Source organism: Columba livia, chromosome 17 (genome assembly GCF_036013475.1).
Source record: "Columba livia isolate bColLiv1 breed racing homer chromosome 17, bColLiv1.pat.W.v2, whole genome shotgun sequence".
In the NCBI taxonomy this organism is placed as follows: domain Eukaryota; kingdom Metazoa; phylum Chordata; class Aves; order Columbiformes; family Columbidae; genus Columba; species Columba livia.
The window spans coordinates 14,062,224-14,079,206 of record NC_088618.1 but is presented as its reverse complement, the minus strand read 5'-3'; the positions used below and the strand labels follow the sequence as shown (position 1 = coordinate 14,079,206).

The 16,983-nt window shown below is 63.0% G+C and overlaps 1 protein-coding gene across 2 annotated transcripts; it reads right to left on the bottom strand.

Annotated features, from left to right (window-relative positions):
* Positions 1-4,620: 4,620 nt before the first annotated feature.
* On the bottom strand, positions 4,621-16,466 carry PRODH (proline dehydrogenase 1). 2 transcript variants are annotated; one of them, XM_065033977.1, is made up of 14 exons: positions 16,130-16,466; positions 15,604-15,737; positions 10,545-10,579; positions 10,070-10,219; positions 9,881-9,945; positions 9,431-9,547; positions 9,194-9,273; positions 8,881-8,962; positions 8,513-8,605; positions 8,259-8,405; positions 7,451-7,626; positions 7,249-7,347; positions 6,781-6,869; positions 4,621-5,712 (listed from the first exon to the last, which is right to left on the bottom strand). In XM_065033977.1, exons 1-14 carry the CDS (start codon positions 16,436-16,438, stop codon positions 5,525-5,527), a joined length of 1,764 nt encoding a protein of 587 aa, XP_064890049.1. In that variant the 5' UTR covers positions 16,439-16,466; the 3' UTR covers positions 4,621-5,524. The 2 variants fall into 2 exon arrangements, with proteins under 2 accessions (XP_064890049.1, XP_064890048.1); XM_065033976.1 differs by having other exon boundaries at positions 15,604-15,812; positions 16,130-16,464.
* Between the last annotated feature and the right edge of the window lie 517 nt (positions 16,467-16,983).

Sequence of the window (16,983 nt, the reverse complement as noted above, 5' to 3'; positions counted from 1 at the left end):
GCCAGCCAGGAAATTCCGCATTGGTTCCCCTGACGGCGGGCCAGGCTCCGGGGGCCGCCGGCCGCCGCCTCCCCAGCCGCGGGGCAGCGCCGCCCCGACGGCCCCGACGGGCCCAGGGGTCTCTGCCGGGCAGGCAGCCCCGGGAAGCGGCGGAGGGTTTGCCGGGGGGGGCGAAGTCTGCGAAGTCCTGGCTTCCAGTTCAGCCCGGGGGTCCAGTAGCCCCCAGGTGCCCGGGGTCCGGCGGCTCCGGGGTCCGGCAGCATCAGGGACCAGCTGTCCTGGGGATTCAGCAGCTCCAGGGGCCTGACAGCTCTGGCCGTCCCAAGGGTCTGTCTGTCCTGGGTGCCTGACAGCCCTGGGTCTGCCCATCCAGAGGATCTAACAGTCCCATGTGTGCAGTGGTGGTCTGGCAGTTTTAGGTGTCCAGGAGTCCTGTAGCCCTGACTTGGGGTTCCAGCAGCTCTCGGAGCCCAGCAACCCTGGATGCCCAAGAGCTCCAGGATCTGGTGGCCCCAGCTGCCCACCAGCCCTGGGATCCGGCTGTCCTGCATACACAACAGCCCCAGAGCCTGGCTGTCCTGGTGGTTCAGCTGTCCTGCTCATCTGGCAGCTCTACGTGTCCAGCAGTCCTGGGTGTCCAACAGCCCCTGGACCAGCCTGTTGGGAGCCAGGGACCCACAGGAGCCCAGCAGTGCCTGCAGTGGTAGGGCCATGAGAGTCCCTGAACAGGGACAGATGGGCCTTTGAGCAGCCACTGGTTAACCCACCATAAGAACACAGCTGGGAATCAGGGGGACACACTTGGCACCCGCAGTGCTCCCACAACCCCGGCTCAGTGAGGCAGCCTGGGCAAACAGCCTTCTTGGTCTGATAGGGCAGCATAACTGTCTGGGCCACCACCCTGTGCCAGCTGGCTTTTCAGCCTCATGGTCACTGCAGGAGACAACTTGAGCTTGTTTGAGCTCCGGGGACATCTGACAGCTGTATGACAGAGCACGAATGGAGGACACTGCAACCATCTCCCATGTGGTGGTAGCACGAATGCAGCTAAAGAGCTACACCAACCTGCTGCCGAGGCCGACTGCATGCGGGAGCTGTGGAGGAGGGTATGGACGGTGTGCACCTCCTGCGGAGCTGGGGCTGAGCACCACACACCCCCGGGGCTTTTCTGTGCGTGTGGAGCCTCCATCACACCAGACATGGGTTGGGCAGCATCCTTCTGGAGAGGATTAGGGAGTCCTGGTAGTCTCCTGGGGACCTGGGATCTTCCCACCCAGCAAAGAGTAAATGAGTTTGGTGGGTTCTCACCACCAACATCCTTTGGAGTTTGCAGTACATGGGGCTGGTGTGTGGGGAAGGCTTCTCTCCTGCTCAGACAAGAGGTTCCCAATGGGGAAGTCCCTGGTAGTCTTGTTAGTGGGAATTATTTTTTGCAGTTACATCCCGATATATCTGCCTGCATGAGCCTCGCTGACCTCCCAAAGCCCAGCCGGGAGCAGTAGCTTGTGCAAAGTGCACAGGCGGTTTCACATCTGCAAGACTGCCTCCTGCAAACGTGTTCTTTGCATTGGCTTTCAGAGGCTGGCCCGTGCCCTTTGCACGTGTGATGCCACAGCAGGGAGCAGTCAGGACTCTCTGTGGTGTGAAGCTGGCAAGGCAAAGCCGAGCGTGTTCCTGCTTCCCAGTGAGTGACATTGGTGTTGAGCCACCAGCGGGGACTGAGATGGCAGTGACCATGCCCAAGGCTGCCTTTTCCCCATGCCCTGTGCACATTGTGGCTGACATCCCAGTGGCAGCATCCTTGGTGCAGAAGAAGTCTGGTGGTTAAACCCACCAACTTTCCTTTTCAGACCTGAGCTCTCAAATGGGCTTGTGACCATTGTGTAGCCCCCGTTTTCCCCTCTGCAGCCACAGCACTTTCCACATGCCCCCAGTCCCCTGTCTGGCAGCAGCACTAGGAAGCAGCATCCCTTGTCCAGCCTCCCCTGCCTCCACATCCCTGTCCTCCTGTTCCACCCCTCTGGCTCGCTGGACCTGTCTGGAGGGTGCCCAGAAACACAGGGGTGTCCCTGCTCGGCCCCCATGGCTGGAGCAGGAGCAGCAAGGCCACGGTGACTGTGCTGCAGTGAGGTCTCTTGGGGTGTCCCTCAGCCCCAGGCTGAGCTCAGCACCCCTGTCTGTCTGAGGACGCAGGCTGGGCAGGAGGTCACTCCCAGGTTGGGCAGGAAGCCGGGCTTGGTATTCGCATCCCCTGGCAGATGTGCCCACCTGCAGCTGTGGCCTTGCTCCGGCTGTTTCCATAACTGGGATTCCCTTCCCAGCAGCTCTCTCCATTACCCCCATCCACCACACCTTTCCCTGCTGTTGCTTTCTGCAAGGATGTGTTTGATTTCTGCTCTTTTCTTGCTTCAGTAAACAGTTTTCTGTGCCTGCAGGCAGCAGATCCCATGCTGCTGCTGCTCTGTTTTCACCAGTTCTGACCCACACGAGGGCAGAAGTTGGGCTGTAGCCAGAGAGATAAGCTGGTCCCTCTGGTAGCCAGAGAAGCTGCTGAGGATGCTGCGCAGAGGAGGTGGAGGGAGGACTGATGGTGCTCAGGTCTGGGCTGGCTGGGGTTGCCCATCCCATGGGTACCAGCCCTCCATGCCGTCCCATGGGTACCAGCCGTCCATCCCGTCCCATGGGTACCAGCCGTCCATCCCATCCCATGGGTACCAGCCGTCCATCCCATCCCATGGGTACCAGCCGTCCATCCCGTCCCATGGGTACCAGCCCTCCATCCCATCCCATGGGTACCAGCTGTCCATCCCATCCCATGGGTACCAGCCGTCCATCCCACTCCCAGTGTGGCTGCTGCCTGTGCCAGCACCCTGCAAGCGTGGCAGGAGGCTTTTCATCACACCACCATCTGCAGTTCCCTTTTCAGATTTCGGGCTGGAAATGCCCCACCAGGTACTTGCCTCCCTGTTGGACTGTGTTTTGGAAAATATCAGAGAAAAAAAGAAACATCGGTACTATAGTATTTCTGAAGACCAAACTAAGGAAAAATACATTGTTTTGCCAACGGTTCAAAACCCCCCGCAGCTGTTTGAGCGAGCAGGACCGCACGGTGGGGCAGCGGGGAGTCGTGCGATATGAGGTGCTTGTCACCACCCCGCCGGGACACGGCTGGGCTCTGCTCCTCAGGGAAGCCCCAGCTCCCGTGTGCGCTCGGGCTGCTCGCGGTGTTTGAGCGCAGGGCTGTGGAGATGGTTGCTGCAAGGACACGGCTCTTTCCCCTCGCAACTCCCCCTGCTGCTGCAGCCAGCATCCTTGCAGCCTGCGCGCTGCAGCACGGGCTGCCGGCACACCCGCCACCGCTTCATGGCTCCCCTGCCTTTGGGACAGGCAGAAAGCAGCTTCCAGCTGCACAAGCTAAAACGGAGTAGGGTGGGGAAAGCCTGAGATATATAGGTAGGGTTAGAGATATATGTAGGGAGGGTTTGATCGGGTCAATGCACCCAGAAATGAGAGGACCACTTGCTGTTTTCTGGCTGGGTGTGGATAACGGTTGCTGGGAACATGGGGATTTGGGGGGTTTGAAAGGGCATCCAGTGCCTTGGGAGGCAGGAGGCGGTTCCCTGCACCCTGACCCCACACGCAGCCCTGCAAACAGCAGCACGTGCACCGCAGAGACATGCTGCAGACCTTTCTGTCCTGAAAGGGCCTGGGGAGGGGATTAGCTACAAAAAGAGGGGGTCAGGAGGGGCTCTGTACAGATGCGCAAAGCTGCTGCTGTGGGGGCTGCAACAGCCGCTCCTGCAATAGCTGTGCAGGTGCCTGGGGGGCTTTGCAGAAGCCTGCAGCTGGCAACAGCTGCTCGTGCATCCAGCCCTGGGTCCAGAACAGCGGCAGAGCGCCAGCCGTGGGCAGCAGCGTGTTCTGCGCCACTGCCACAGCGTGCGGCACGGGCTGGAGAGGCAGCCCCGGGCTGGCAGCACATCCTCCCAAAAATGCCAGGGGCGCAGCTGCTGCCTGTGCCAGCACGGCTTTCAAATACCAGCAGCCCTGCCCCAGTGCTGCAGCCACGCTCCCTGCTCCCCCAGGTGGTTTTTAAGGCCTGGGAGTCGCAGCTGGAGAAAAGCTAGTGGGGGAACATCTCTGGGATCCCTGAACTTCACCCCTTTGGCTTGGGGGTGGCTCACCAGCAGCAGAGGAGCAGGCTCAGGGAAAAAGCAGACCCTGCCTCAGCTGCTGGGCAGGAAAGCCCAGAGCTGCTTGTGGTCCTGCAGAGGCAAAACAAGCCCACAAAATCCTGCCCCCAACGGGAGGCAGTGAAAGCCTGCAGGGTGCGAGGCCCCCAGAAGCAGATGTCAGGTTGGGGAGAGGCTCTCCTACAGCTGCCATCCCACCTCACAGTGTGCTCCTGGACTCCCGGCTCCCCCGAGCCCAAACGCACCACGGCTCCACAGCTCCTCCATCCCCCAGCCCAGGGAAGTTTGGCCTCACCTGCTGCAGCCTGTCCCTGGCTCCTTTCCCCAAGCCCGGGCTCAGGCACCAACCCCACTTTGAGACCAGGGCATTGAAGCACAGCCTGGGGACAGATGGTGTTGGCCAGCAACTCCAAGAGAGAGACAGAAGCAAGAACACTTATGATTTAATCATTACAGTTCTCTGCAAATCCAGTGTATGGTGGAGCTGAGTGTTGGCGCAGCTCGTGGTTCGTCCATGCAGCCATCACCCCGGTCATCACTGGGGCCAGGGAGCGTGGGGATGGGGCAGGAACAGGGCGGGGATGGGGCAGGAACAGGGCGGGGATGGGGCAGGAACAGGGCGGGGATGGGGCAGGAACAGGGCGGGGATGGGGCAGGAACAGGGCGGGGATGGGGCCGGCCCACTCCCCTCAGCCGTCCTGCCCCGCTGGATGGGTGCTGGGGGCTGGGGCACCCCGAGCAGCTTGGGCTCTGCTCAGCCTGGTGTGATGCTCCTGCCCAGGACCTGCCCAGCCAAGGAACCCTGGGACAGGCTGCAGGGACAGGTCCTGCCTCCCTCAGTGACTCTTCAGTGGTCACTGTGGCCTCTGGTTTGGCACCTACCTCCACAGAGCTAGAAGAGACCAAGCCCTGGCAGAGGCTGGAGGAGATTCTGACCAACGCCAGCTTGTCCCCAAGCCACCCAGCCCATGCTGGACCTTGTGCCCGTGGCACAAAGCAGGCGGCCAGATCTCTCTGTGCAATCCTGCACTGGGAGAACCCTGGAACGGTGATCGCCAGGGTGGGGGGGTGGCAGAGGACCCAGTGTTTCCCCTGAGACAGCCCAGGGCAGGCACTGCTGGAGAACCCCCGGGTTGGCAGAGGGACATCCCTCGGGCAGCCCCAGCTGGGACAATCCCATAGCAGTGACCTCCAGAACAGCAACAAGAATGTGTCCCCTCCCATGACAAAGGGTGCTGGGGGGGGAAAACTGCAGCAGAACCAGGACGGGGAGTGGCAGCAGTGGTTGTAGGTGAAGGCACAGGAGCCCCCGGCCGGCTGCCAGGGTTGGGTCAGGGGCTGCGGCGGAAGAGGCTGCCGGCCAGGAGCCGCCTCTTCACCTCCCTCCAGAGCAGCTCCCGCTCCCGCTTCGCTCTCTGGATGAAGCCCCTGTTCTCCAGGGCCCGCCGGGACAGGTAGGGCAGCACCTCATCCACCGGGCCGTAGGGCACGTACTTGTAGACAGGGAAGCCAGCCTGACCTGCAGGGAGAGGCTGGTCAGGGAAGTACCGAGAAAGAAAGAAAGAGGGGGGAGGAAAGGGAAAAAAAGAAAAAAAAGAAAACCGAGAAAAATGGAAGAAAGAGGAGAAAAAAAGCAAAAAAAGGAAAAAAGCATCCCCTGGCTCCCAGTTCTCCGAGCCCCTCAGCCGTGCCGATGGAGGGGGCACCGTGGCAGAAGCGCTGGGGCAGTGGTTGGGCACCCGGTGTCCCCGGGAGCGGCACCAGCCGGGCACAGCCCAGACTGCCCGGGGAGCAGCGTGTCCCCGGCCCAGCACCGGCAGCTCGGGAACGCACCGGGGCGAGCACGCCGGGGTCACCGGGAGCCCTGGGAATGTCGGCAGCCAGGGCTGGGCCAATTCAAGAAGCGTTCAACCAGAAACATCAAGTTAACACATTTTTCCAGCATGAGCAGAGGAGGCTGCGGACAGGCAGCCAAACCCGCCTGCGAGGGGAACTCCAGGACAGAGCAGCGTCCAGGCTGGAGCACTGCCCGGCCCGGCCCCTGCGGACACCGGTGCGGGCAGAGGACGGGAGCTGACCCCAGCCGGGCCGCCTTGGCCCTGGCACGTCCCTCTGTCCCTGGGCGCTCTGCTCCGCTGCCTGGGCTCGTGGCGCAGTAGAGGACAAGCGGCTGTTGCCACCACAGCAGCAGAGCCCAGGACTCGTGTGCACCTCCCAATGCTCCCAGACCAAGCAGCTACATGAGGGGTTTGCGGGCTGCCAGGATCAGTCTCTGCCCCAGTTAGGACCACCCTGATCTCAGCTCATAGCCCAAAGCAGGAACCTCCCAGCCCAACCATCACAGTCTCATGGAGCTTTTAGGAGACTAATGTGATTCTCCATCTACGCCCTTATCTACGTCCCCCCATGTCGGGGTCACAGCACTCCACACAGCTGGGGAAGAGGCAACAAAGCACCGTCCTCAGCCAGCACTGCCCTGACAGCCCCCAGCCTGGCTCCATCCTTCCTTCACACCCCCAGCAGCTGCTCAGGGAGACCCCAGGGGTCAGGCTGGGGCAGGAGCACATCTGCCAAGCCCCCCACTCACCCAGCGGGAAGGTGATCTGGTCACACATGCCCAGCAGCTGCCCGAAGTACACCTTCTTCTCAGAGGGATGGATCCCAAGCTCCATCATCCTGCAAGCCAAGCTTCAGTGTTGGGGAAGAACAGAGACAGTGGAGCAGACGGGGCAGCCCATCCCACCAGAGAAGCGGCGACCATCTCCAAGTACGAGAGCATGGCACTGACCACGTCCCAGACAAATGATGGGATGTGAGGACTTGAGGCATTTGTTTTGAAAACAGCTTCTGGGCTGGGGAACGGGGCCAGCTCTGCAGGCCCTGTGGGTACCGTGCTGCACCCCAGCTGAAGCCCTGAGCACCCGATGGGAGCTGGGATCCCACTGGGTGAGCACACAGGAGCCCTGACAAGCCCCAGCACATCTCACCGCAGCTCTGCTGGGTCCCCACATCCCTCGAGCCCGTGGTCCCTGCCACACCATACAGCCTCACCCACCTGCGCAGGGTGAACTTCACCGTGTCCTCATTGTGAGATGCCACCATCACGTTGACTTTCGGGCTGTGCTTGATCTCTTCCAGGATATAGTCCAGGCACCTGTCAGACAGTACAGGGCTGTGTGGTGAGGCTGCACAAGCCCATGCCCGGTGGGATGGGAGGGAGGAGCGTGGCTGGGGCTGTGGTGTGTGTGTGTGTGTACCTGTGGTACATCTCACTGGTCTTCTCATAGGTGGGGTTGATGGGATCCTCATAGCCAATCTCGGCTGCCCTCTCCCGCTCCTGTTCCATGTAGGCGCCGCGGACCAGCTTGGTGCCGAAGTGCCAGCCCTCCCGGCGTGACAGCTCCAGGTCCACCGCCACGTTGTCATAAGCCTCCTGGGACCAGAAGGAAGAGATGGCACAAGGTCACCACACCAGGTGCAAGGATAAAAAGCATATTAAACTACTGGAGAGTGTCCAGAAGAGGCTACAAAGCTGGTGAAGGGTTTGGAGCAGAAGCCGTACGAGGAGCGGCTGAAGTCCCTGGGTTTGTTCAGCTGGAGCACAGGAGACTGAGGGCAGAGCTCATGGGCTGCAGTTTCACCCAGGGAGCAGGAGGGGCAGGGCTGAGCTCTTTGGCGACAGTGACAGGACCCAGGGAACGGCAGAAGATGTGCCAGGGGAGGGTCAGTTGGACATGAGGAAAAGGTTCTTCACCCAGAGGGTGCTGGACACTGAACAGGCTCCCCAGGGAGGTGTCACGGCCCCAAGCCTGACAGTGTTCAAGAAAAGGCTGGACAACATTCTCAGACACACAGTGTGACCTGAGGGGTGTCCTGTGCAGAGACAGGGGTTGGACTTGATGATCATTGTGGGTCCCTTCCAACTCAGGACATTCTGTGATTCTCTAAGTGCCCCATGACTGGAGGCAGCCAGCCTGGCGTTGTGCCATCACATCGCCATGGCTGCAGGAGCTCAGCTCTCCATCAGCTGCTCCAGCAGGCCCTTCCTGCCCAGCCAGACCTCACCTTCAGGTAGCACTGGTGGGTGTTGAAGATGATGGCGCGATCCCTGTTGAAGCGGCGCTGCATCTCCAGGGTGAGGCGGCTGATGGCTGGCTGGAAATAGCTCTGCTCCGCATCCACCATCAGCCTCACGCCCTTCTCCGTGGCTCTCTGGGGGTTCAATGACATGCATGTTGGGTTCATGGGGCTGTCTGCTACGTGTCTCCCCGTCTCCGGCAGCACCCATGCCCAGCTCCCCCAGCCCCAGTATCCCCGACCTTGGCAAGGACATCCATCCGCTGCAGCATCCGCTTCATCTGCAGATCCTCCTCCTCGGTGAAGCGCGAGAGCAGAGGCTCAAGCTGCCCAGTCTGAAATGAGAGCAGCTTGTGGGACCTGCCTGTGGCCAGCGCTGCCCGCAGGGGCAGGAACAGCCCGTCCCCAGCGCTGCCCCCACGCCAGCCCCCCAGCACAGCGCACGGGCTGCCCCCCTGCCAGCTCGGGGGCTGCTGGTGGGTCACAGCATGGCCAGGCTCTGGCAGCACGGGTGCCAACGGCACCGCGGCCACCAGCGAGCACCAGCCACCCCAGCTCCCAGTGTCCTCCCTGCGGGGCCGCTCTGGGGGCAGCACAGATGGGTGCCCACCTGTATGTTGGGGATGAGCAGCAGCTTGGAAAGCTTGGTGCGGCTGTCAATCAGGCTGTTCCAGTCCAGCAGGTCCACAGTGCTGGGGGCAGAGAGACTGGTCTGTACTGGGGTCTTGCAGGGGTAGGGGGGGTCTCTACGAGCTCGCGGCCCCTACCAGCAAAAGCAGGGTGCATAGAACGTGCCACCCTGACCTGTCTTGTCACCACTACCCAAACCTGCTCTATCCTTGGTTGCTGTGCTGAGCCCAGGCACAGGGACAAGGAGCCCTGTGTCCCCACCCCGCAGCACCCCCAGGTCACAGGCAGCTCACCCACTCACGCCCAGCTCCTCGCCCGTGAACCAGCGCTGGCTCTCCGCCTTGGTTGCGATGCTGAGGTTGGCCAGGGCCTCCTGCCACCAAAAGGAGCATCAGTACCAAGGGGCTACAGGGGTCTCACTGCTCCAGGCTCAGAGGTGTCCCAGGTCAGGGCAGCTCTGGGACCTCTGCAGCCAGCAGCCACCTCCAGCAGGCAACCCTGGCAGCACAGCCTCCTCCCTTGGACATCACCTGCAGCTTCTCCGCCTCCAGCTTCATCTCCAGCACTGCCCGCCCGGCCTGGCCCTGCTCCGCAGCCATTTGGTGGAAGAACCTCCGCCACTTCACCAGCACCTCTGAGAACTGCAGCTGTGGGGACAGAGCTCAAGGTGATGCACCCGCGCTGGAGCCTCCTGTCGCGCCAGGACTTTGCATGATCACACCCAGCCTGAGGCAGATCCTGGCCCTACAGCAGGAGCCAAGCCCAGCAGCACAGACCCCCATGCCCCCATCCTGGGACTTTTAAACTTCTGAGTTCTTCATGTGTCCCCAAAAGTTGAGGTAGGATCTCCAGGGTGGTCTTAGGTATGCAGGGAACAGCCTGTGGGTGCCCAGCCCTCTCTGCTGCAAGCCCGGCACCCCAAAACACCTCCCTCCACAGCCTGTCCCCCACCTCCCCCTGTTCACAGCCCTGGCACTCACCAGGAACTGAGGTCTGCCCAGCGCTGTCAGCTTGATGGCCGAGAAGCCGTCCTGTGAGCTGGCACCTGCACGGAGCCACAGACACAGGGCTGGCGGGCAGGCAGGAGGTACCCGAGGCACAGCGGGGGCTGCAGGGTCCCCGCGGTCCCCAGGCACAGTGGAGCTGCTCAGGACACACAGAGCACTTACCTGAGGCATCAATGCAGCTGAGGAACGTCTCCATGTGCTGGTCGCACTTGGCCTCATTGGCATAGAAATATGTGCGGGCGCTGATGACTCCACCGCGGCGATCCCCAAACCCCCGATGCGCTCGGTATTGCTTCTCCCGTTGTTCGGCTCCTGGGGTGGAAGAGGATGGAGATGGGCCATGCAGCCCTGACGAGCTCCTACAAGCCTCCCCAGGAGCTTCTGCTGCGGGCGCGGGGGAGAGGGGCTCCAGCTTGGGCCTCAAAAGAGCGGCCGAGGGCTGCAACGTGCCCTGCCTGCTCCGTGCACGAGTGGAGGCTGAGCCTTTGCTGAGGAGCAGGGTTGGCCAAGAACCAAGATGTTCTTCATTCAGCTCGTGTTTTGAGGTTATGGGGGCTGAGTCCTTCCCCCACGCCAGGCCCAGCTGAGCTGGACCTTGAGGCTGTCTCCTGTCAGCAGGAGAGGCTGGGTCACTCACCTCCCGTCTCCTTCTCGGCTGCAGAGGTGCAGGAGCTAAGAAGAGAAACAGGGAAGGTAAGGGCCAGATCAGCAACCCCCCACAACCCCCTGCTGGTGGCTGGGGCAGCTTGGAGGCTCCCCTAGACCCTGCTGTTCCCTCGCCATCCCATCACCAATGGATCAAACGCTGCTCAGCACAAGCTCCGCTGGCAGGTCAGATGCCCCAAACCTACCCGTGGAAAGCAAGGGGCTTTCAACACCCAGCAAGTGTCAGCAGGAGGCGCTGGGGCAGCGCAGGGGGATGCTCTGTCCCAAGTCTGGAGCTGTTCTCAAACGGCACAGCCCAGGACAAGGCCAGCCCTGCTGGGGCTGGGTGCTCCATCTCCAGCACGCCAGCCCACAGTCCTCGCGGTGGTGGCACCAGCCTCAACCCAACGCCTCCCTACCTCGCAGGCCACGAACAAGGAGCTCCTCCAGACCCAGGGCGTGCCAAGAGCAGGATGCCCTGCTGCAGGTCCTCTGTGCCTTGGCATCGGCCAACAACGTACAAAGAAAGTTTCAGCTTCAACTCAGCTGACCTCAGATGTAATTCCAAGCCTTTGCTGCAGAGATAACAGGGCTCTGACAGCCTGGAGGATGCCAGCCAAGTCACGAGATCCTCCTTGAGCAGCTAAGCCTTCCTGTTGACACAACACCGGTACCCAGCGCGCCGAGTCGGGCCTCAGCCAGGAGCACTGCTGGTGCCTGGAGAGCAGCCCTGGGTGACGGCAGAGCCACCTCCTCCGGGAGATCTCCACCTCAGAGCCACCGTCCCAAAACCGGCTGTGCCCAACGGTGGGGCACGCAACAAAGCCAGCCAACTCGCACAACAGAGCGGAAAGGCACGTGGCATGGGCCCAGAACATGCTGTCCCTCATGGAAACCCTGTGACAGGGATTAGGAGCTGCTGGAAGCATAAACAAGCAGGGACAAGACTTTCCTTCCTGCTCCCCCGAGCCAGGAACAGCCCTGCTGGCTCAAATCTCAGCAAACCCGGGGTGAACTGGGGCAGGAGCAGCCAGAGCTCATGGGCAGCAGTGGCAGCACATCTGACAGGCTCTGCTGTGGGACTTTGCGACCCTGAGGACAGAGGCTGGAGGAAAGGAAGGAAGAGACATCACACAGGGTTGGGATGTGACAGCAAAGCCCACAGCGGGTGGAAGGTCCCCTTGGAGCAGCGAGGAGCAGGAGAGGGCTTCAGCTGAGGACGTGTTGAGAGATGGGTCCTGTGGGCAGGTCCCAGCTGCAGCAGGGCTCTGAATCCCAAAGCACTCTCTGCTTCTGACACCGGAGACAAGTGGCAGGGAGCAAAACCTCCTCCGACCTGCCCAGGATGAGCACACACAGCTCAAGGAGCAAACAGCACCCTTGAATTTGAAGTGTTTTGTGTTCCTGAAGACAAACACACCCTCTCCAGCAGCATTCCTGCCGCATGACTGTACCGAGCCCTTCCCCCTGAGCGGGCATTCGAGGCACTGCCATGGTGCTGCTTTATTGTTCCGCAAAACGCAGGAAGCTCCTTCCAGCTGCAGAAATCGCTCTTCCTGGACATCACCTGCTTCCTTTGCAATACTGGTCTCGGCCAGCAGAACCACCAGCCAAGGGCCTCTTAACCCAGTTTATACCTGGCCACCCCTTCCGCAAACCAAGAACAAGTCTCCTGGAGCAGGACACATCTCCAGCACTGCCCGAAGGCGTCTGGCCAGCTGTCACCAGGAAGGAGCCCCTGCAAGGCACACTCAGGACCTGGGAGCTCACATCCACCCAAAGTATGCACAAAGTGGATCCCTCAAGCGCTGCAAAGAGGGTTTTGGAGACTCGATACAGCCTGCTGAATTGCTGGGAAGAGTAATGCAGCTGACACAGCAGACTGAGGCTTTCAAAAAGTTATTGGTCAGGCTCAAATAAACTGTCTTGGGAGAAGCACAGAGGCAACGCTGTCAGAAATAAGTAGGTGATAATCCCTTTGGTTCTGGAGGTTACCAGGAAGGTGCCACAAGCACAACATATTTTCTTTGCTCATCAGCAAATGGGTCTGGGAAAGCACAGGAGGGAACACCAGGGAGAAGTTGTCCCTGAATTACCACATCCAAAGGAAAACTCATGGCCACATGAAGCCTAGACCAGAGCTACGGGTGATGCTTAAAGCCCTGCAGGTGGGAATAATGCCAAGCTCTCGGCAGAAGAAAGTCCTTCAAGTGTGCAGCACGTGAGCTCCCAGCACGCAGCAGCCCAGGGCCACCGCAGGACCCCGCTCCTTGCACAGCTCCAACCTCAGCAGAAACCGCCCCGTGGTGCCGGGCAGCTGCGGCACAGGCAGAGCGCTGGGGACAGGAGCACAGTGGGAGACGGCAGCTCTGCGAGGCCGATCGGCTGGGCTGGACCGCAATCCCACGCGGGGCGGATACCAGGTGTCCACACGAGAAACCTCTGTGGGAAGTGAAGCCCACGCCCTGCATGGCAGAGCTGTTCAGCGTGTCTGACTGTCCCTGCCATGTGAGGACAACCCCAACCCATGGGCCAGCAATGTCCCCACGGCTGCAAGGGGATCACAACCACCTCCACGATGGGGGGGCTCCTCATTTCACCCCACAGGGAGCAGGAGCCCCTGCCCGGCTGTAGCATCACCTCTCCACACCCCCCAGGGCTGCAGCCATCCCGGAGCACCCGGGAGCAGAACAGCTCCCAGGACACCTCGTTCCAGCTGTGTCACCATGGCCGGGCAGCAGCCTCCAGCACAGAGCAAGGACTCCTGGACAGGCTGCCGGAGCTCCGGGTGCAGCCCGGGCAGGACGAGCTGGTGCCTGCTCACGCTGTGAGGCTGTTCCTGAGCAAACAGCGTCACAGGGAGCGGCCAGGGCCCACTGCTGGGGACAAAAGGACATTTGCCTGCTGGTATCCCCGGCTGGCTCCAGAAGACCAGGCTGCACTGGTAAGCCCAGCATGGGCTGCCTGGGGGAAACAACAGCAGATGGCACCAGGAGGCCAAAAAACCCCCTGGCTGCATCTGGTTTGTAGCTCTGCCTTCCAGAGCACTCACAGGAGGGAAGGATGTGGCTCCAGAGTCTAGCAGCCACCAGCCCTGGACCACTCATCCCCCTCAACCATACACAGCCCAGCTCAGCACCATCCCTGGCAGAAGCAACGGTAATCTGAGGGTTTGCACCAGAATGGAGCCAAGGAGGCTCCAGAGCAATGCTTGGCATACAACAGGGTTCAACACAGCCCTTCTGATGCCACCCACACCTCCCCTGGGCTTTGTCCCTGCTCCATGGCATCCCAGGGTGATCGCCAGGATGGCGTTTTTGTCCCCCTGTCCATTTGTTGGAACAAATGCCACTTGTACCCAGGCAGAGTGGCACTGGGAGGCATGAGGACGGAGTCCGGTGTGTGGCTTTGCCAAGTGATCTTGGGTGAGAACGACACACGCAGAGCTCATCTAGCGAGGACTCCACACATGCAACCCCCAAAATCTGCCCCGGGGGGACTAACACAGCCCAGACAGCTCACAAACCACCGACACCCCATGAGCAGGCAACGCCAGCCTGTGAAAGGCCTCCCTGGTCACCCACAGGGAAGCACTTGGCACAGGCACAGCCAGACCAAGGAGCAGCGATGGCAGCACCAGCAGCACCGGGTCAGGCGGGGCCAGCGAGGCCCCGGGGAACGCCGAGCCATGTGCCCCGGGGAACGCCGAGCGATGTGCCCCGACCAACGCCGAGCGATGTGCCCCGACCTGCGTGCCCAGGGAAGAAACTGACCACCCTGAGAACAGCGCCGCCCCGCGCCTCCAGAAGAGCCGGCCCGCACCCCCACAGCGGGGCTGCAGGGGGGTATGTTGAAGCTTTTCTATAAGCAAAATGAAGTTGGTAGCTCGGCCTGCGAGAGTCCGGGATGGGCACAGCCCTGCCTGCCCCCCGGGCAGCCCCCACACCCGCTGCCAGCCAGGGACCGCGGGCAGTGAGGGACAGTGTCACCCGCCGCGGCAAGCAGCGGTCCTGATAAGCAGTGCTGCTGGGGAGCAGAGATAAGGCTCCTGGCAACAGTGAGAGGAGCCCAGCAACACCCACCTGGAACCCCATTTGCACATCCCCCAAACAGCCATTTCCACGGTATTTTTAATACCATGTCACAAGCGTGTGACAGCTGTCCAGCGTCCCCAGCTGTGTACAGGGCTGTTGCAGCCTTGCCTGGGGGAGCGCTGTGTCCCCAGCACGCACTCCCCGGCAGGGCCACCCTTGTCCTGGATGGGGGGGGGACACTGATCAGGTGGGTGGAGTCCCCCAAAACTGGAGCCCAAAGAGTGCAAAGTTACTGGCAGCATTGCGCCAGCGCCTGCCCTTGGCAGAGCGGGGGGGGCGACAAAGGCTGCCGGCGATGTGGGGAGCAGTGCGGGAAGGGGGTGCAACCTGGGGGGGCACCACCCCGGCTTGAGGGCAGCGGAGATGGTGGGAGGTGTCATCGTGTCGTGGTGGGGGATGGAGGAGCAGGAATGGGAGGCGGGCAGCATCACAGGCAGGGCAGAAAGGAGACTAGAGGGGGGCAGCAGGGTGGTGGAGGGGCCAGTAGTCCGGGGGGGAAGGGGAATTGGGACGGGGGAGCAGCACCCCAAGGGGAAAGGGGGCGGTAACCCCACTGTATGCAGGGGAGGGGACAGCACCCCAGTGGAGGTAAAACAAAGGGGGACAGGATGAGCAGCACCCCAGCGGGAAGGGGACTGGGGGGGCCAGCACCCCGGCGTGGGGTGTGGGGGACACAGCACAGGGGTGGGCAGCGTCTCGGGGTGCGCAGGAGGGCGGAGGGAGCCGCACCGGGGGAGGGCAGCACCCGGTGTGCTTCGGGGGCGGCTCCGGGGGGCGGTGGCGGCGGGGGGGGACGATGCCGGGGGCGCCGCGGGGGCGGGGCCGTGACGCACGGCAACAGCGGCTCTGCAGCCAATGGGGACGGAGGGATGGGCGGACACAGCCAATAGCAGAGCGGCCAAGTCCCGCGCCCGCCGCGCGGTCCCACCGCCCCCCGCCCGCCGGCCCCGCACTCACTCCAGCTCCTGGCGCTCGGCCTCCTCGGTGCTCAGATCGTCCTCCACGCTGTAATCCAGCACGGCGCCCACGCCGAACGCCTGGTTCCGCCGGATGAGCGGCTTGATGGCCTCCTGGTCCTCCCCGGCCACGAACTGCCCGTAGAAGGTCATCTTCATCAGCCGCTCGAACAGCGCCGGCCCCAGCACCCGCCGGCCCAGCTGCAGCAGCTGCGGGACAGCGGCAGTTCAGCGCCCCGCACCGCACACCCCCGGAACCCCGGAACGAGAGCCCAGGCCCGGACCTGCCAGTCCCCCACCGGCTGGGTATCGCTGCCCTCCCGGAGCGGCAGCCCCCCCGATCGGGGTCCGGCAACCCCCGGAGCAACAGCCCCCAGTCCGGCTGGGAACCAGCATCCCTCCTGGAGCGGGCAGCTCTGGAGGCCCGGCACCTCAGCCGGAGCGGGAACCCCCCTGCCCCGGCCCAGCATCCCCCCTTCCCGCAGCGCAGCCCCGCCGACCAGGGACCCGCGCCCCCCGCCACCCACCTCCCGGCTGTGCTCCACCAGCGGCCCGACCGCGCACAGCCGCAGCACCAGCAGCCCGCGCAGCAGCTCGGCGCTGCTCTTGCTGCGGAACGCCTCCCGCGTGTCCCCGAAATCCACGGCGGGCGGCGGCCCGCGCTCCGCACCCCGCGGAGGGGCAGTCGGCGGCGGCACCGGCCGGGCTCCCCTGCCCGCAGCCGGCGGCGGAGTGGCCCCGCGGGGCGCGGCGGCGGGCGCGGAGCTCGGGCGGCTGGAGGGGAAGCCCAGGCGGGCGGCGGCGCGGAGCGCCCGGGCGGCGCTCGGCAGAGCCATGGGCACGGCGTGGCCGCCCGCTCCGCGCCGCCGCCTTAAGTACCGTCCTCCCGGCACCGCCCCGCGGGGTCCCGCCGACACGGCCGCGCCCGCCCCGCGTCCCGGCTCTGCCGGGACACCGGGACCAGCACCGGGACCGCCCTGCCCGGCGCACCCCGCTCCCGCAGCCGCCGGCCCCTGTGCTTCCCCCGGGCCCATCCACTCGGGGCAGCCCGCCTCGGGGCGCATCCCTTCCGAGGAGCCCCAGGGAAGGTGTGGAGGGCCAGGGGTGGCCTGAGGGGAGCCCCGGGTGGAGCCGAAGGGAGCCCCATCCCCTGGCAGCAGTGCTGGGGAGGGCAAGGAGAGCCGCCTGCCCTTGGAGGAGCCCCAGTGAGAGCTCTGGGGGTCCCAAGAGGCCCTGAATTGGTCCCCATGCCACCAGCGCGGCCCTGAGGGGAGCACCGGGGTCAACCCTGCAGGGCCAAGGGGCTGACTGCTTAGCACAGCCCCAGGGAGGGCCAAAGGGTGTCCCCAAAGCATCCCTGTACCCTTGCAGCAAACCCTGG

Bases quoted from the DNA above. Each gene is read 5' to 3' on its own strand.
- PRODH (XM_065033976.1), bottom strand. From the start codon at position 16,438: ATGGCTCTGCCGAGCGCCGCCCGGGCGCTCCGCGCCGCCGCCCGCCTG. The intron at 8,406-8,512 runs GTCGGGGATACT...TTGAACCCCCAG, and splicing joins GGATGGATGTCCTTGCCAAG to AGAGCCACGGAGAAGGGCGT. The intron at 6,870-7,248 runs GTGGGTGAGGCT...CTTGGCTTGCAG, and splicing joins GTGAAGTTCACCCTGCGCAG to GATGATGGAGCTTGGGATCC.